The following is a 20862-nucleotide window of genomic DNA, read 5'->3' as shown; positions in this document are numbered from 1 at the left end:
AAGATCACATGATGGCCACAGACTGTTCGTTTCATGTACCACTTTCAATGTCTATTTGGGCCATAATGCTTTACGCGCAGTATAGTAGAGGTAGTAATAGAGGTTTCTGCCGATAACGTAAAATACATGTCACGCTTACTTGTTAATTTTACCATAAAGTGTTCACGCGCTGTTTTGTATCGGAGCGCACGGTAAAGCTAATGGGAAACATTTTGGTCCTGAAGCTAATCATGAACCTGGTGTAAAAGCGTTCTTGCGCATTGCGTCTCCCTCAACGTACATTTCTGTTGTAAGTTCACCTGACATGCAATCCAACTTAAAAATGTTAAAATCGCAGGTTTTTGTTGGTTGCCGTCGTTTGGTCGTAAGTGTGCTTATGCATGTTCTGTACACAAATATTTATTCACTCCGCAACAAGGTTAATTTTCTAGAATGGGAGCTCCAACTGTCACCAAATATCTTTGCAATTTGCCTGACTGAAACCCATTTGGGATCAGATATGCCTACTGGAGAGCGAGAAATTCAAAACTTTCAGTTGCATAGAAATGATAGATATCACCATGGAGGAGGAGGAGGAGTTGCTGCATATATTCGTAATGACTATCACTCAGATATTATTCCACTCCAGTCTTCTTCTCAATCCTTGTTGATAAAATTATCTTTGACAAACATATTCTCTATATTTTTGCTCATAGCGCACAGACCACCAAGCAATCAAGATCCAATTCTATTTCCATCACTTCTTTCCGAAGTTGATAATGTGGTTAGAAATCAAACTCTGTGGATTTGTGGTTACTTTAACATGCCAAATATTGATTGGGTAGATTTTGTTGCAGGTGAAGACTATAATATCAATCATCGTTTTCTATCAAAAATAGCTGATTTCTCCTATGAACAAAACGTCTTCCAAACTACCCTTAACAAAGGGAATACGTTGGATCTAGTGTTTGCTAACAAGTTTTTTGTTCAGGATGTGATTATCTCTACCCCTATATATAGTGACCACAGTTTGATAAATATTAAGCTTGATCTCACGCAACAAATTCAGGAGGTTTTATTTAATTCATTTGTCGCAGTTCTATATGTCATTACTTGAAGTTTCTTTCATTGGTTTTCATATTTTGAAACAAATTAGATTTATTCTTATAATTATATTTGCTTCAACAGTTGAGTGTTTCAAAAAGGATGGTCCCACGACCAAACACGAGCGAAGCGATTGGTGTGGGAGATTTATAATAAATGCACATGTGCACACAACTCCCGAAAAATTATCTGGTAACGGCCGTCACCAAACCCTTGTAACAAAGTCCTATCAACAAATGTAACTATTCATCAGTAAAGTCGTTTAAGTATAATAATGATAGAAAAAACGCATATAAACCTATTTATACCAGGCGTACAAATCTACATGTAGACCTATACTAGAATATGCTTCGTGCGCATGGTCTCCTCATCAAGCAAAGCATATTAGCAAGTTAGAGAGTATAAATAGAAAATCCTTCAGATGGGCTTACAAAATTAAATGGAAAGACCCAATTTCCCTGAAGATGAACATTTTAAACTGGCCTACTTTAGAAGACCGTAGGTCAGATATAGATATAAGTATGCTTAATAGAATTCTTAGTGATAATATAGCCATCGATATTAAAAACCACATACTTTTTAACACAACAAGTCGAACACGAAAGGGATTGACCAGAAAGGCAATCTCATGTGATGTGGCCAAATATTGGTATTTTAATCGCATCTTAACAATGAGTGCTTCTGGGTCCAATGCCTTGTCAGCAATTACAGTTGCAGGCCCATCTTGTAATACCTAATATCACACTTATCCTTGAGAGGTCCCTGTCTGTATGCCTGCTTTGTCGACTTGTTGGCTTGCTTGCTTGTATCGTTTTACTTAAATCGTGTTATTAATGCAAGCAACAAACAAATATATATATAAATATTTTGCTTGAGTTTCTTGACTAGATTAACTAGTTTCCTTGCTCGTCTTGTTGACTTAATCAAATAGTTTTTGTTTTTGCATATTTTCTGTAATCATCCGTTATCCGATTGCTCTCTTGAAGCAATCGTCTTATAATAGACCAAAAACCCCTTATTTTCTGTCTTTATTGACTTGTTTAACTTGCATAATTAATTGTCTTATTGATTTAATCAAGTCGTTTATTTGTTTGTCTCGTAGAAAAAAAAAAAAATACTGGTACATAATGACATCTCTATAATGCACCCATCCGGGCGCGAATGAGATAATATAGTAGACTAGACTATTTAAATATGTTACCAAGCCTTTGAAAGGTTACCACAAATTCCTAAAACTAACTATGTCCAACGCAGTGTAAGTAAAAAAAATGACGATGATATTTTTTCTAACTGTTCTTATGAGATTATTACCATAACTAATTATAAGTTTGGATGACTACAGAACAATGACTACGTAGTACATAATTTCTAAAAATCTATATAAATATCACAACTTCGTGTGTTGTTAGCTATGACGTTTTGAAATGTAAACAAAATTGTGCATTGGTTTTATATTATTACTATGTTAATAATATTGGTTATTCTAATATCAGCACATTTTACTTATAATATTGGCCAATATTGCATTTCTCCTATTGCAGGGGAGAGATATAAACATAATCTTTTCCTTTCATTATTGCTGTTTGTTGTATATAATAACACCCACACCCAGTACAATACAGCTACCATTGCAGTTATCCTATTGCACTGCACTGCCATTTGACTGCTAATATTGCATTTCTCAACCATCAGTACCCTTTCTTTTTTTTTCAATATCACTTTGGTCGTGGGCTGTATGACAGTGGAATTTCTAGTCTGTATTCAAATATTGAGCTTTGACTATATTTAAATTGATCGAATAAAACTTTTATATAGATTTTAAATTCAACGTTGTCACCATAAAGCAACGCTTATGTAGACAAACTTATTACATATGAGTTTATTCTATTCATTGCTCCTGATCGGGAACAACTGTAACAAGCTGCTATCTATATGGCAGACATAGTTTGTGAATAGAAAGACCTTTGGACATTGCTAAACAATCCTAATAGTACGCTTCATTTTATTACAGTACCAGATTTGACAGATTGACATGACCTCCAAATCAAGCCTAATTTGAATTGTTAAAACAACTCTTAGGCGTGCGATGAGGTAGTTGAAATAAAGTTCTCTGTTTCAAAATACATCAGTCTTTTGTCATATTTTTAAAGGTTTTGTTATTGTTGCTCTGGACCTTGGTTGTTTTACACTATATTTAAAATGATGAGTAGGTTATGGTGGTAAGAAGTTTGTAGCAACAACATTCTGCTCATTTTACTCAAGCTAATTCCATAGCACTGGTTTGCTTAACATTGGTCTAAAAACTTAACAGAAATGTTGGTTAGGTTGTTTGCATAGTTGAGCTTTGTATTTTGTTTCTCTTACAAGTATCTACCAAAGTTTCAAGATGTCTGTCATAAGGAGGTTCTGCTCATTTTGCCAGAGGTCGATGCCGCCGTTTACTAGACAACAGGCCAGTATTATAATTTATTATCTCCTGATAGTTGTGCCAAATTGATTTGGGTTCAGTTCTTTCTTAGCCAAAAGCTTCTCAGGATGGCAATTTAATTACATTTAAAAACTCAATCTTTGCAACAACAGATTTTACTATAGTAAAAGCTGCGTCTGTTCAAAGCCATGCCAAGAGTGTTAGGAAAAAGATTAAACCACGTGGGGATCAAATCAGGTATCCGGATTCTCAGCCAAATATGCCACCGTCTGCACCACTCAACCACCTTTTCACATATAAGAATAATTGTGCTCATAGTTATTACACATGCCAATCTTTCATGGTACATGGTACTGCCAGCTATACTATAATAAAATCAGTGTCTGTTTGTCTGAAGCCACCAATGGAAGTTAGGAAAAAGATTGTACCAAATGGAATTTGAACTTGTGAATGTCAGTGTGGTACATCAGCACTCTTACAACTGATCCAATCCACTCGGATTCATAAACAATTGTACATATAGTTACTGTACCTAACGATCTCTTGCCACCCACTAGACTGCCAGGGCGCCAGTTTGTACAGTATACCTAGTGTAGTATGACACTAGTTTTAATGCACAAGAGTAAATAAAAGTATTTGTATTCTTGGCAATTAGTATATAAAATCTGCTTATGATTAAAAACTGATTGTAAGACCGTTCATCAGCACTGTGATATCACTAACCTGAGATTAATGGAAGCATGTACTGGGAGCTTTATTATGTGCAAGCTGAGAGTTTTATAAGTATATAGATTACGATGTATGTCTGTAAAGGTGACATTAAAATGCTGAGAAAGGTTGTTCATCACAAGCATAACATTCCAAGCTTTAACTATAATTTTATCAATAAATTTCTCACCCTACTAGATATACATGTGAATCTATTCATTGCTTATTTTTGTGAATCACAACTTGGTTCATGTCTGGCACAGCAAGGTTAACGAGGTAACTGACTAGACCTGACAGCTTTGTTTAAATGTTAAAGTTTTGTCAAATTGTATGATTAAAGATCCTAAAAGGCCTCCTTAACAGAGCTTTTAAATAAAGAAAGGTCGTAGACTTTGGGCTAAACAATTCCTTCACCATCACTCGTGATATTTCAGCTGGTTCACGCATGTTCAGCTCATTTACAATTAAGGGAAAGCAAGTTCAATTGTACATTTGCAATTGTTTCCGTTTACAAAAATCTTTAAGAGCTTTCATCTCTTCCGAAATTATTCATTTCTGACTCTTTTCGGAATATTTTTCCAAAGAAATTATTGTTGAATTTATTCATTCGCATCAATGTGGGTGTTTTTGTTTTTAAAGGCACCAACGAGTCATTAAAAATAGTGAAACATCAATAATTCATAACATACCCTAATATAAATTGCGTTCAAAGTAGAATGTGTTCAAGTACACAAATATTGCTTTCGGGCATTTTCGAGCCACTTACACATGTGTGAACTTGCAAAAGATATTCTTCTGTATAGCCATATCTGTCTGTCAATTCTGTCTCACTCACTCTTTTTTATATGTAGCCTACTATAGGTTTTGAAAACAGGTCATGATTTTCGATATATATTTATATATATATTCTGTGCTCCGAAATACTGTCTGATGAGACGACAAACTACATCCTTGGAACTGACAGAAGCATATATATAAATACATGTATACACTTTTAAATATATGGTTGCATATATTTTTGTATGTACATGTATATCCGGATTTATTTGGCTGTTAAATTTTTTATTGATTGAGTGGCTTGCCAAGGAAGGGAGGTAATTTCAATCTGATTAAACTGTCAGATATAAAAACAATTGTTCAGTCATGTTTCTACTTGCAGAACCTTGTTTATGGGCTTCCAAAACTTAAACATGATTGATTAGGTTAGAATTAATTAAGCCCAGACGCTAGCTTGTTTCATCTTGAATTTGTCCGTAATTTTAGACAATTGGTTTACTCTCCGTTGAGCAAAACATTCCAAAGATGAGTATAGCTCGCAACTACACTCCAGCAGACAGGGTAAATATTCAGTTCGCTTCTCACTTCATTCCTTAGTAGACAATTTCATTCTAGTTTTTCGAGTGGGCAAGGTCATCGCTGTCTTCTATTGACTGGTGGTCACCTTTGCTCCTCATTCTGGCCCTGCTTCCAGTTTAGTCTCAATATCATGTTGTATTTATGGTGTTTCATTCATCCAAGGCAATGGTGTCGTGGACCATCTATGTTATACGTGACAGTTGAACAACCATAGGAACAATTAGAATATGAGGCTTGAAAATGTGGGTAGACTCATTTGTCTTTTATTTATACACAATATTTTGATCGCAATAGAGTAATCGCAATAATATTGATCGCAATACATACACAATAGAGCTCCTACAATGTGACTAATCTGTTCTGAGAATGGTTATGGTGGTTTTACGTTATACGAAGCATAGCATACTTGCAAGTAGACTGATACATTCGTGGATCTTCTCATACTCAACCTATTGGCCCTTCTAAATATAAAAAACTAAACCTAATTCGTTCATTTAGTGACTGTACAGTAATTGTGGTGTTATTAGTTTGTATTGACAACTTTTCCCTTTCGTTCTTATTCTATATACTTGGTGTAGGGTCCATGATTACAGTAATTCGATGTCAATTGAAATTTTTTCACTTATATTTTCCACAGCAACGTCTAAGCCCAAAGAAAAATATTTTTATGTTTAAAATAAATTTAAACAAATACAATGGTACCCGTATTTGTCGTTTTCTCTCCCAAGTGCGACAAAAAAGAAATCAATACTTTAGGACTAATTATTAGACTCTTGTTATTCAAATCGAGTTTAAAAACTTGCTCCGATTTGACATTGTCATTTATGTGGAATTTCTTCCATAATATGATGCTTTAATTCTTAAAGTTGCGCATTGTTTAAGTTCTGTGGAATTTACGTAAAAGGAGGTATAGATTATAGAAGCATCTATTCTATATGCTTTAAGTCTTGACCAAATTCTTGATTACCGATGAGCTCACAATTTCCTCACGATAATCGTGATACAGTTATAGCCTTTATTGAAACATGAATGCATTTCAGTTACATCTTCAATACTCTATATAATAGGTTACCTTGAAGATACAGCTAATTACAGTAGACACTTTTACAACATAAATAATCCGTTCCAGGAATGCTTACGTTATAGGGAATTTACCTCACACAAACAGTAACATGCATGTAACTTACCTAATCTATTCCAAGATTATTCCAAACTCACCCCTGTGGCCACACAAAAAGAAAAACTAGATCTGACTTTTCAATCTGTTGGCTATACCGTAACTGCAGTGTTGTTGGTTTGCATCAACAGCTCTTCTCCTTTTTTTTATAACATTCACTCTTTTATGGTTCATGATTGCGGTAATTTTACAGGAAGTTAAGTACATTACCGGCGTCCATTTACATTGATTTGTTTAATTTTTTTATAGACAGCAAGGCCCATTCTGCAAAGCAGACCAATTAAAATAAATTTTATATGTCTACAATAAAGCAAAACGACTATATTTTAATTAAAGCAAAATAATTATATTTTCACTATAATCAGATTAGTCTGTACCTCTCCTTTGTCTGTCCCTAGGGGTCAAAGTTAGGATAAAAGACATATTTCAACAATACTCCAACTCATGACATTCAACAACCGCACCAATCAATCACCTTCAAACATTTCTGTTTTAAGGCTAACTACAAGATTATCATTATTCAAATCGAATATGAGAACTTGCACCGATTTGACACTTTACGTTATATGGAATTTTTTACATAGAACAATGCCAAACTTTTACATAGTTTTTTTACATTATGTAGATTTTTGTTATAGGAGGAATACGTTGTAGAACTGTCTACCGTACTACGTATGCTATAATCCCACGACCAAACGAGCGGAGCGAAGTTTGAAAGTTTTTATGATAAATGCATGTGCACACAACTTACAAAAACTATTCATCAACAACGTCGCAAACCCTTGTTTCAAAATCTCATCAACAAATTTAACCATCGTTTTGCAGAGTCGTTAAAGTATAATAACGATACAAAACACATATAAGCCTATTTAAATATGTTACCAAGTCTTTGTAAATTGTCGACAGTATCTTAAAACTTACCCATCTGATCGGATTATACACAAATAGACAGATTAATTTGGCCGAAAATCGCCACAAAACGCTTGAAAAGCTTGGTTTAATAAAAGTTAAGACCGGCCTATGATACGCCAATAAAGCCGTGCGACAGATAGTAGAACTATTTAGCAGTGCGCATTTCACGAGAAAACTGTGCTCATTTCACCAGTCTATGGCATTGTTTACTTGTAATCGAATTTATCCGAAGGTTTCTGTAATAAACGAAGACCGTTTGAGGCGTAGACCGATTTACATGTACAAAATTGTGGTACACAGTTTATTAGCCTATGTTTTTTGTCCAATTACTGAAGGTTTCATTAAAATATTTAACATGTTAGCTGAAATTCCTTACAACTTATGTGCAAGCCAGGGCCGAACTACAATGCCCCTTTATGACGAGAACATTTTTTATTTTGCTCCAGTTTGCTGAAAACTTCCAGACGCGTGAGTGCTGATACTCGCTTTCTGTTAAAGATCGCTATCAAAACCATTCTATATTCAACACAACCAACTTTCAAACTGTTTATAGTACGCAGTAGCTTGCCATTTTACTTCTAATTTTGCATTTTAGAGTTATAATAAACATATTTCCTTATTGTTGTTGTTAAATTACATACATTACAGTAGGTTAGGCCTACAGCTTTAATTAATATTTATTTTATTGTTGTAAAACATAGATTTGAGATAGTAGTAGATTAGGTGTGATCTTTTGCGTGATTAGGTGTTATTTATTGTTGTAAAACATATAGGTTTGAGATAGTAGTAGATTAGGTGTAAAGTAGATTAAATCTATACACGCGGGCCGCAATGCTCACTTGGCATCTTCTAATCTTGCATGCGGTCTTCAACGCACTGGATTTCTATCAGTCGGTTCGCGAGTTATGCTTAGAGCAAATCTTTGGGTTGAGAAGGATTATTCAATGGATCAATTGGTACTGTCTTGCGTATAATATACTGTGCAAATCAAGGCCCACCTGCATTACCTGCTTTCGTTGTCTGCATATTTCCAGATTATACTGGTCCAACGTTTCTTCCCGAACACCCCAACAGTTTTCCAGTTACACCTATCAAACGTGCTTGGACTGCTGGCCCTGCCATTCTTAGTCGCATAGGCATTCCTCTCGATCTAGCATGGGGTTTAAAAATACACAAGAGTCAAGGTCTTACCATGGCTAAGGCTGTCATTGATATAGGCCACCATGAAATGACCGCTGGAATATCGTTTGTTGCTCTCTCTCGAGTTCGAAACATTAATGACTTACTTGTTAACAACTTCGCTAGGGTGCACATCACTCGATTAGCTATCAATGACTAAATCCTACAACGTAAAAGAGAGGAGACTAGATTGCGTGACCTTTAACAGAATGCTGAACTTATCTAACTTTTCTATATTTGTTGAAATTGTTATTTGCACCTTTTTGAAGTTGTGCTCCCTCAAATTTATTTTATGTCATCTCGAACAACTCTCATTTACACTATACTCTGTCAATTCCTGCTGACAACTACTTTTTCAACAACCAGCACTTCCATTACTTTTTTCCATTATCACTTATTCCATTATCAGGTCATAGGCTGTATGACAGGGGAATTTCTAGTATATGTTAATAATGTAATATATGTATATATAGTTAACATGTACGTTATAACAGCTTTGAAATATTATCATCATCTAGTGTTGTTAAGACTAAATTCTAGGTAATCACCATGCCAAAGACCGAGCGTGTCATGACTTCATCTTGGAGTTATCCTTTTTCTGTATCGGTAGTGGGACAACTCTCACTCAATTACTGTAGTATGCTGCATTACAGAGTAGTGCTGTGTGGAAGATAGGCCGGCTCAATCACGTTGCTATAGCAGTACCAGACATAGAGAAAGCTACAGCTCTCTATAGAGATGTTCTTGGAGCCAAAGTCTCTGAGAAAGTGGTGAGTATTTGTCAATTGGTTTTGCTCAAAGATAATAAGGATGCATTTACTGATTGTTTCTGTTGATTGATTCTGATGTTGATTTCTGTTCTGATTGATTTGTTGTGAAACTGAGAAATTTTGCAAGAAGTTAGCTTTTCTAGAATGTTTTGTCGGCGACATCACTAGCAACAATTAAACCTTTGATGTTAAATGTCCTTCTCATGCATAGCTATGCAACTTGCAGACGTGATATATATTTGAAATTTAAATTTGAAATTTATCAAGCTTTTATCTTTTACTAGTCAAGCAATATAACGTCCGTATCCTCACTAATATGCGAAAGCCGTTCCAGTGATGACTCCCTGTTGTTACTACGCCGCTCACTTCAGTGAATCATTTTTCATATTTGGACCAATGTAAGAGCTCATCGTCGGACAAACTCATGAACAGTCATCTTTTCTTGCTTTTCTTGTTTATGAATGGTTAATCCAAAAAAATGTGACATTCGGCCGATGATAGACAAACTCACGTTGTTCCAAAAAATGGCCTATTCACTAGCATATATTCACTAAAATATATATTCAGTAGTGAATGAGATTGTGGCTCTCTTTGTCAGCAAGTAGTTACTATGTTTTTTGCCACCAGCACATCCTGTGATCTCTAATAAGTGGTGATGACTTGATTCATTGTTGGAGGTAGATGGAAGGAATGCGTTAGATCACAGACGTTAATAACAACTGGCACTGAAATAAGCGATCAAGCGTGGTCACTGATTGGTAGACTAATTATATTATTTAAAAGGCAGTATGAATCGTCACTCATAAATAGCAAAGGTGGTAATAATTCGTGATAATAGGTGATAAACTCGATATAAAACAACCACAAATAATATTAATATTGATATCCTAAGTTATCAGAATAAAACTAACTTTCAACAACTCTCATTTGCGTCAGTCCATGAATATTTTTCTCTAGATAAAAACAACATAATTGCCGATAATGCTGATGAGTCCATGAATATCGGTTTTTGTTTGTGTGCTTTTCATTTATAAACTTTTTTGCGCAGCGTACGTAATAATTTAGTCGAGTGTTTTTTGCTGCCGTCTCCACAGCGATTGCCTTCTTTTCCGCTTGCTGTTGTACTTCACAGACAAAAAAGTCTTAGCTTTGGGCTTTCGTTTGATCTCATTATCCAACTTCCTAAAACTGTTTTGCCATTGTTGACGGAATATAATATATTTTTAACAATTGTGATATTGACTTTCCTTCACTGTTTTGAACTTTCAGTTCAGCCTGATTTGTAAGAAATCCAACAGTATACAACTTTTCCCATTTCCACTCCAATTATAGTCATTCTATGAATGACTATAATTGGAGTAGTCATTATAGTCATTATATGCCAATTATAGTCATTCTATGAATGACTATAATTTTCTCATTGATGAATGACTATAATTATAGTCATTCATCAATGATGAAGCCAGTCAGAAGCCCTCTGTATCTAGGCATCCTCCGTAACTCTTTAGATTTGTAGCTATGAAGAGCATGCATTGAATAATTTTTTCTTAAGTTATTTTAAAACATCCTTTGTTGTTTATGGCAGTTGTCATTAATATTTTAAATGTTTGCCGCGGAGGTTGCAGTGTTTACCAGTTCATGATGAACAAACAGAGGCATCACCAAAATCACCAAAACGTTTTTATAATGTTATGGATTTTCAAGGTTATTGTTTATAAAAATGTTATATTGTAAAAGTTAATAAATAAGGTGACAACAGAATTATAAGTTGCTAGTACCCTGACAGTCTAGTATGCAGTCAGATATCATCAGGTGTGCTGGTAAAGTGCAGAGAATAAGTATGTGTACAACTATTCAGAGATACTCAAAGTCAGTGGATTAGTGCAGATGTGTGAGTGTCAGTCTAGCAATCTAAATGTCATGAGTTTGAGTTCTATTTTAAGAAAGTCCATTGATGGGGGTAGGGATGACATCTAACCTTAAATTGCTCTCTGCAACTGGTCGTGTCTCAAGTCAATGAGGTTTTTCATACCACTGCACTCGGACATGTCCAGCAAAAATATCAGAGCCATTTATTGTACAACAATGGCTCTTGAGAACACTCACAGCCTCTGCTAAGCAGACATACTCGATCTTGGAGAGATAGCTCACGCATAGCAAGCATGTCCGGTGCTGTTCTATAGTTCACAAGTTTTTTACGTTCAACTCTGCAGCTTGTCAAATAATTCTGTTTCTTTTTCATGTTGCATTTGGTCCAATCTTTACTATAATAGTAGCTCACAAGTATCGATATTTACTACAATTAAAGCTGTGTCCGTCCTTCCATTCATCTGGCGGAAACCATGCTTAGAGGTTAGGAGAAAAGAATAGATCACTCTGGAATCAAACTCAGGGTTTCAGCTTAGCAGTCAGGCACACTACCAACTATGCCATTCAACTACATTGTCGCATTGCGGAACAATTGTGCACACAGTTATTACACCTGATATAGTAAAGTTATATAGTAATATAACTTGTATATAGCTTTGTATACCGTAGTTATTACATCTTTCGGTCTCTCATGGTGCACCAGACTCTCAGGGTACTATTAAATATAATTACAGTTTGGAAGATTTCTGCGAATGTTGCTGTTGTTATTGTTATTGCTATACAGCTCATGTTTACTAGACAAGTTCATACGGTTGACAGTGGATCTTAGGAATGGATTCCTATTGCAGGCGTTACCTGAGCACGGTGTCTACACAGTGTTTGTGGAGCTGGATAACACAAAGATTGAGGTAGGACTACTACTCAGTAACTGATGTTGCCTAATAGTTAGCGACTATTAGTAGGATAAGTTGCAACTTGTTCTCTAGAAAAATACTATTAGCAATTGCCATTAGTGTCATGTCCTCATCTGCTTAAATTTTAAATACTGCTTTCGTATACAAAGAGTTGTCTGCTCTATTTTAATATTGAATGGTTGACTTAAATGGGAACTTGAATGCTACGTTTTTGTCAATGTGTTGTTTCTCTTCTGCTAATAAAGTATCGAAGAGTGTGAGCAAGCAATGATCAATGATGAAAAATGAAAATACAAATTTTTAAATAATGTTTCCAACACTTGGGCTGTGCAAGATGAGTTGGTAGCAGGAATGATTTCATTTACATATGCTCACAGTTGTTATGTCTGGTAACCAGTGGAGGTGACCAACTAAACTAAATTGGGTTGGGATCACATAAGAACTACATTGTAATTTTATATTCAGTCTCACCTCTACATGAACTGAATGCATTCTGAGACCGAGCTAGTATGTCAGCTCGTATTTCAAATTAATTGTTTTCTATATAAAATAGATAAATACAAATTAATCCGTTCTCATCCTCTGGAAAAACTACCCAAAACAGTACATTACTATGAAAAATGTGATTTTATTTGTTCTAATTCACCACCTACTCTCACAAAGTAACAAATCGTAATTTTATACACGGCGATGATATATAGCTTACAGATCATATACTGCTAAATAATACCTATTTAGTGGTTCATATCTATAATCTGCAATAAAATGTGACATTATCATGTACAGTATTGCATGCAATTTCTACTTTTGAGACCGACGGTAAAGAATAACGGTATTATGAGAGAGACTCGATGGCACCACATTTGGTACGCTACATTTTTGTGGCACTAACATAGCATATACATGTATGTTATATTCAAAGTATATTTTATGTTGTAGTATTAATTCTTTTTAGAGTTGCTGAGGCTGTGCAATCAATAAAGAGTATAACCATGGTGCAGACCTTGGTTTTAGTCACCCAAATAAATGTATATGTACTTCAAATCTTTGTACTTTACAGTTGCTGCTGCCTTATGGAGAGGCGAGTCCAATTCAATCTTATTTAAACAAGAACAAGTCTGGAGGTCTACATCATGTTTGCTTAGAGGTTTGTTATGTTACAAGCTGTTATCTTACAACCCGCTAGAGATATAGAGCTAGGAATGTGATGTGGATATATACTGAGATCCTTTTCAGTGACTGGATATATTCTGGTTTCTTAGAGGATCACGAGTGTCTGATGTGGTGCAGCTGGGAGAATTTCTTTCTGCTGTTGCGTGTTGAAGCAGAAGATGGCTGTTGCGTGCATGGTATGGATTGGTGTTGCTATGTATAGGTCTCAGCTTTTAAAAATTAAAGGATCACAGAAAATATCGCTGCATTAACAGTAGCAGATAGAGCTTTGCAATATGCCGCTCCAGTTGTTTGGTGGTGATTTTTAAGTGAGACGATTTTGAAAATCGCCTTCATTTAATGAGATATTGCCAATCTTTTAAATAATATACAGTCAAACATGGATAACTCGAACTTCACGGGACCGAGCGAAAGTGTTCGAATTATCAGAGCGTTCAAGTTATCAGAGCACTGTCACAAGTCCATGTATTTACTCATTTATTAGTAGATACATGTACATATACAAACTATAATATAAATCAAAAGCACAAATGGCTTGTTTCAAATTAAATGCTTCTAATGTAAAGTTTAAATCGTTTTTATCAAAAAGTATAGAAATTTTTCTATCACTTGAGATTGGTTTGTTGTTTGAGGTGATTTTATTGCCAGGTTTTTTAGATTGACATTGGCAAAACTTGATCGTTGTTGAAATGCTCAAAAGAAAAGACATCTTTTTCTTTTGAGCGTGTTACCGACGATCAATTTTGCTGGTTTTTCTTGAAGTTTATACAAAGATTACCTCACTTTACCTGGGATTCGTTAAGAGCAACACTCCGAGGCAGTTCAATTAGAAGTTTTACGGTACATTGTATATCACTCACGCTTTTTGAATGGATACTTATTGAATGTACACACGTATTCTGTGTTTAGGTCAAACGATGAATAGTTTTTTTTAGCTAAGACAACGTATACGTTTAATTACAACAATTTTTAAGACGTTTTAAACATTCAACATTCCGACGTTGATTCAACACGGAATCAACGTCGGAAAACTATTCATCGTTTGACCTAAACGCAGAATACATTTACGTTCAATAAGTATCCATTCAAAAAGCGTGAGTGATAGAGTGATATACAATGTACCGTTAACCTCGTAAAACTTCGAATTGAACTGCCTCGAAGTGTTGCTCTTAACGAATACCACTTTTTCCTTGCTTCCGAAGGGCGATCGCTAAGCGAATGTTTGGTATAAATCAAATTTTACCAAACCTTTAGAAAGGTCGTTGACAAAAATATTTTGCCGATGGTGGTAATAGCGACGCTTATGAATTACGAAAAGTTGAGGTTTACCTCTATGGCTTGGAATGAAGTGATTTTCTAAAGCGATAACAACAGTTTCGGTAGTTGTTGTGCAAAAAACAGTTCGAGTTAACAGTGTTGAGTTCGAGTTATTTATAGCAATTTATCATTACATGGGAACGGACCAAAGAAACCGTTCGAGTTAACCATGTGTTCGAGCTATCCGTGGGCGAGTTATCCATGTTTGACTGTAATTGCGCAATGTTGATTTATCTCACACCTGACGATGTTCAGAGTGAGCGACACTGGAAGTAGAACATCCAGCCCTTCTAGTCTTATATTATGCTAGTTTCATGGCCTTCCACACACACGGGCATTCATGAAATAAGTGATTCTAATTATCACGAGAACAAAACAGTCTCTAGTTAAGCTAAAATATGCAAATAAATATTAACAAAAGTTTACAAGCTCTTTTTACATAATAGTAATATCGTGAGTTGTCTATAAATAGACCATTGGCTATATATTGCGATATGATATTGCAAATTTGCAATATCGAATTGCTTGGTGAATTTTAGGAATTCATGAAGTTCTAGTGGCAGATAGCATTACAGATTGGCGTTTGAATAAGTTTTTGGGTAATTTTTATCAAATACCAGGCTTTATCAACATTTTCAAGTCAGGAAATGGACAGAAAGATTTCCCATCTTAGCTCAATATAGACTGGAAGCAGGTGCAATGCTGTTTATTTATATCAAAATCGCTCATTTTTAACTAGATTATATAAAACTTTTTCATTCAAAATCATTATTTATGAAAGCAGATTATACACTAATATGTTTTAAACAGATGTCTTCTGAAAATAGCCAAATTTAGCGGACGATTTTTTTTGTGCAAGCAGAATTTTTTTGTATTATTCTCCATGATATGTAGGCACAAGCAAATTGGTACAATTTCATAGCCGTTGCACGAAAGGAACTGTTGATGCGGGATATAGGAATAGGGCACAGACTTTTTCGCCATTTGTAGAATCTGGTTAGACCTCGCATTATAATTATCTGCTGTGTAGGGTAACCAAAACATGTATCATGGCGACCACATGGGTAAGTTGGTCAAAGTGGTGTTCAACAGAAGTGCAATCAGGCATTTGTTAATCGTAGGCGTTTACATCATACATCATATGTCTATTTTTTTGCCCAAAATTGACCTTGTCACAGCTTGGAACTTGCATTGCAAGTTTTTTGACTCCAAAAACTAGTTTTTGTTCTTCTAGCATCAAAATCATTGCTTAAAAACAAAATTCCATGATTATTTTGTTTTAAATATTTGTAACTTTAAAAGTTTGTTAGCCTGTGAATCTAAGCTTGTTTTAATGCTCCATAACCCACAGACAACAATCTTTACTATAATTAGTGTTATGTCCACCTGAAGCCACTGTTCGGTGTTGGAGAAAAAAGATTGCATCGCCTGAGGTTCCATCTCAGATATTCAGCTTAACAGTCAGGTGTGCTACCATCTGCACCACTTAACCACCTTGCTGCATTAAGGAGCAACTGTGCATTTTATTATATAAGACGATCTCTCACATCGCTCTGGTTTATGTATGAGGCTCAAATTCTGATAACACTTTGCAAATTGTAATTAGAAAAATTATGGCGGATATTGTTGTGATAGTACATGATAATTGGGTCACAGAGTCCTAATTAGCTGTGGATATGCAGATGAATAATTACATGTAGCCTTAGATCATTGTCTTTTCTGATCATTTTCTTTATAATAGGTGCTAAACATGCTTTTTTTGAAATTAGTACCCTGGCAGTCTCGAGTGCCATGGGAAATGGTCAGATCTGCCAATAAATCACAGAGAATAAGTGTGTGCACAATAATTCTAAAATCTTGTTAGGTGAATGATTGGTGCAGGTAGTGGCATGCTGGGTGGCGAACCGGAATGTCGCAGGTTCGAATCTGGTGCGATACAATCTTTTTTCAGAATTCTAACTGTGGCATTGGGTGGACAAGGGTGGACAAACACAGTTCTTATTATAGAAAGGATTGGTCACAGGTCATGCTGTAGTTGATCATTATTCGTTATAGTTATCATGTAGAAATAACTCCGTGATTATGGATCATTGCTTACTCCGTTTCTCTATTCAATCTTAGATGTTGTTCATGTGTTCCTCTCTGACGTATGCGCCGGTTATTCAAAAACTGTCTTATGAAAGAGCAAGCATTGGAGCTGATTATCAGTAGAACCTCCAAGACTATACCTTTGTATATTTTATCTGTTTTCTTCTTTAGTTGAATACTAAGTGAATTCCTGGCATTGCAAGGGTATTGAAAAAGTTTTTTGCATAGAAAATTTATTTTTAATTGTTGAAGTTTTTTATCCAATAAATTTGAGAACTTGAGTTTTTATGGCTGGATCACACGATGTCGCCGTATGTTTCCCTTTCGGTATTCATCATCGACTATGTCAACCGCAAACCGATAGCATCGACATGGCGATATAGTGTGAACCAGCCTCTAGTAATAAGAGTTATAATAATAATATTATAACTTAAGTCAGCGTTAGGAAAAAGATTGCATCATGATCTTAAAGGGTGTTACTTGACGTGTGAGTATTTTAATGAATCAACATTAAAGATATGCAGATGTAATAAGTATATGTGCACAATTAGGCCGTTGTATGGCAATGAAACTGCTTGGCCTAGTGGTTCAGCATGCGCGTCTGCAGACCTTGATGTTTTGAGTTTAAATTCATTGCAAATCGCATTTTTCTGTCTCTGAAACTTTATCGCTATGACGAACACGCGAATGGCAGACAAATACTGAGATTTATATGTATATAGATTAAATATATATTTACGTAGTATTATAATTTAATGTTACATACTCAATAACAATTTTAAGTCTAGTGAATACAGCTTTTTACATTCTAGAGGCGTTAATACGTTGTAGGTAAATGATATAGATTCTGCCATCACAGATGTGAAGAGCAAAGGGATACGGACGCTGACAGAGACATCCAGGATTGGTGCTCATGGCAAGCCTGTGATATTCCTGCACCCTAAAGACTGCAACGGTGTGCTAGTAGAGTTGGAGCAGGTGTAAGCCTGAGGCTACACATACTTTGTATTGTTTCTGTGATTGCTATTTGTGTGCTGTTCATCTATTTTTGTATATTCCGTCTTTTGAATACAGTTGAAACTTCAATTATATGGTTTGCTGTTTAAATGTGCGAAGTGCTTTGTGGATTAAAACTATTAAAGTTGTTGATTTTTACCACCAACAATAAAATTTGAGAATATTGTATGTTTATTAAAAAAGTATGAGCCATAGATGGTCAGCAAATCGAAATCTCAATGGAATTTCGATGCATTATTTTGCATCATCTCACGATCAAACCAAAGCTGCAATATTTTTATTCAGTTCAGCATTGCTTCTCACAGTTCAACAGGTAGCTCCATATTGTGGCTGCTCATTCGTTGTGAATGTGATAGCATTTGCAAAATTTTAACGGTACTTTCTTTGTGAATGAGGACAAGTCGTCCGAATTTCTTTTTTTAAAGGTTGACTTGCAACCAAATTCACATTACAGTTATTTGATATCAGCAGATTCACCATGTCTTACTCTGCTGTGTTGTAGGTGCAAAGTATGTGGAAATGTGATCACAAGCTCTTAAAAGCTCAAAAATGAACAGTTAACCACAGCCATCACAAAAGTGCTGTAGTTTAGAATCCCTTTATTTCAACGACGTACTCAACTCAACGTGGTTATTGTTTTGATACGTGATGTTATCACGTGAAATGAAAGGCCAATAAAAGACTCAGTATAAAAAATTTTGTAGCACTAGTTTATGACAAACACTGGGTTTTACCGGAAATCCCTTGTCAAATATAGAGGCTTGCTACTTTACAGTTTCGCTTCAGTTTGGTCTAATCATCTAGTTGTAATCTGATCGTGTGACCCATACTTCCTGCCAAATAGCGCGAACAATTTCTGCAGCATTTTTCAACTATCACAGGTGACCAACAGGCTCGTCATGTTTAACAGAGGATGATATACACTCCTTTGAGCTAATGTTAAACAATTAAACAAATTTTTATGGTAGGTTTTGAGATATCCGTGCTCAAGGTGACAGCATTACAATGACGATGAAATAGACGCGTGAGAACAATAGACATGGTTTTATTAAATGCGTGAAGTATATTTATGAAAATATTTCGACAAATGAGGTTGCATAAAAGTGTAAACAGAAGCCATCATGTTCAACCAAGTTCCATTTGAGGTGTTGTGAAAAGGGATTCCAACCTACGGCGTTTTTGTGATGGCTGCGATTAACTGTTCGTTTTTGAGCTTTTAAGAGCTTGTAATCACATTTCTACATATTTTGCACCTACAACACAACAGAGTAAGACATGGTGAATCTTTTGATACCAAATAACTGTAATGTGAATTTTGTTGCAAGTCAACCTTTAAATAAAAAGACTGGTAACTATGATGAGTGGTGAAGAGTGCTAACTGAAGCGTATTTTAATCAATCGACATTGAAGATTGGCAGATGTAATAAGTATTTTATGCACAATAAGTCTATGGTATAGCAATGTAGCCACTTAGCTTAGTGGCTCAGCGTGCCTGTCTGCAGACCTCGACTTTTCAAGTTTAAATCCAGGGAAAAGCGCATTTTTTGTTACTTAATAAAATATATCATAAGCTATATGATAGCCACTTCTTATATATTTTATAAATATGTCAGCTACCTAATGCTCGGATATACATGTACATATATTCTGATGGATCATATTAGTATGATATCATATCAATATTAGCCTCGGATCTTGCAATTTTGATTAAGCAGACCCAATCAAATGTCAATTAGAGATGGTATCGAACAACCTGCATGGAAAATACAGCTTATAAGCAGAACTCAGTCAACTCAAGCAGTTTCCAGTTCCATGCGTTAAGACTTAGCTTAGACAATGGTACCTTAATACTACAGCCATGGGGAAACAACTCTCGATTGCTTTGATTTGCTCACAACTGTTAGAAGTTGAATTTTAGTGAGAAAAAACTTTGCGTTCAGTATTGTCAATCAAAGCATCATCTGGCGCCACACATTTTTTTCCAACAAAGTTTTTTGATTGATTGTGAGAAACTCTGAAAACTTGCATGAAAGAATAAGATACAAGCTGTGCCAAGACAGGAGTGTTGGCTGGTTTATCACCATTTACAAGGTTTAATGGCTGTTACAATTATAGCTTTGACGATTTTAACACCTATGCAATCATTGTTTAATTGCATTAGTTTTAGGGAGTGAAACGGCTTTGGGTAGTGCATAGCAAGGATGTTTTGTGGGCATGTAATAATCGAGGAGTAGTGTACTATTGTTTGTCACCCCTTGATACACATTTTAATGTATTCTTACTTTTGCTTATTTTAATGTAAACATAAAATGCTGAGTTGCCTAGACCTATATTTGTTTATTAAATTTGATTTACGAAGAAGCTAAAGCTGAGAAGTTGTGTAGTCATTATGTAGTCAAAGTGGTTTGAGTTCAACCAGACATGCACTTCATATTACTTTCTGATTTTATCAAATCAGATGCTCTGTTGTGGCATCAGGCTTGGACATAGCAGTTACTAACTTGTTTGTAAATTCTGTATAATTTCTAGGTTGAATATTCTTAAAGGCAAGCTACATATTTATCCAGAAATTTTTACATCATCAATTATATATAACTTATTAAAAACATTTTAAAACAATTTCTTTCCTTTATATGACAAGCAAATTTTTGTTATAATTATAGCCATGAAAGCTCTAGCATTTGCAGTCCTGGAAAACTTAATTTGTCTCTGATAAACCTATGTTATTTTAATCACCTCTTATATTTACCAATCCTTTTACCAATATCGATGCATCTTTTTTATTCCATAGGATTTGTCAAAGTTACCTAGTAGGTTGCTTCATGTAAGTCCTCTAGTAAGGATTAGGTAGCCAAAGATGCTGTTATGGTT

General features: G+C 35.2%; 1 protein-coding gene across 3 annotated transcripts; it reads left to right on the top strand.

Annotated features, from left to right (window-relative positions):
* Positions 1–219: 219 nt before the first annotated feature.
* LOC137402200 (methylmalonyl-CoA epimerase, mitochondrial-like) lies at positions 220–18157 on the top strand. 3 transcript variants are annotated; one of them, XM_068088693.1, is made up of 7 exons: positions 220–289; positions 3451–3535; positions 5483–5557; positions 9497–9613; positions 12331–12390; positions 13457–13543; positions 17806–18157. In XM_068088693.1, the coding sequence occupies exons 2-7, from the start codon at positions 3470–3472 to the stop codon at positions 17956–17958; spliced, it is 558 nt and encodes a 185-aa protein (XP_067944794.1). In that variant the 5' UTR covers positions 220–289; positions 3451–3469; the 3' UTR covers positions 17959–18157. The 3 variants fall into 3 exon arrangements, with proteins under 3 accessions (XP_067944794.1, XP_067944795.1, XP_067944793.1); XM_068088694.1 differs by lacking the exon at positions 220–289 and adding an exon at positions 299–364; XM_068088692.1 differs by lacking the exon at positions 220–289 and adding an exon at positions 3155–3174.
* Positions 18158–20862: the final 2705 nt, after the last annotated feature.

Source organism: Watersipora subatra, chromosome 8 (genome assembly GCF_963576615.1).
Source record: "Watersipora subatra chromosome 8, tzWatSuba1.1, whole genome shotgun sequence".
NCBI lineage: Eukaryota > Metazoa > Bryozoa > Gymnolaemata > Cheilostomatida > Watersiporidae > Watersipora > Watersipora subatra.
This window is presented reverse-complemented; position numbering and strand designations above follow the sequence as displayed.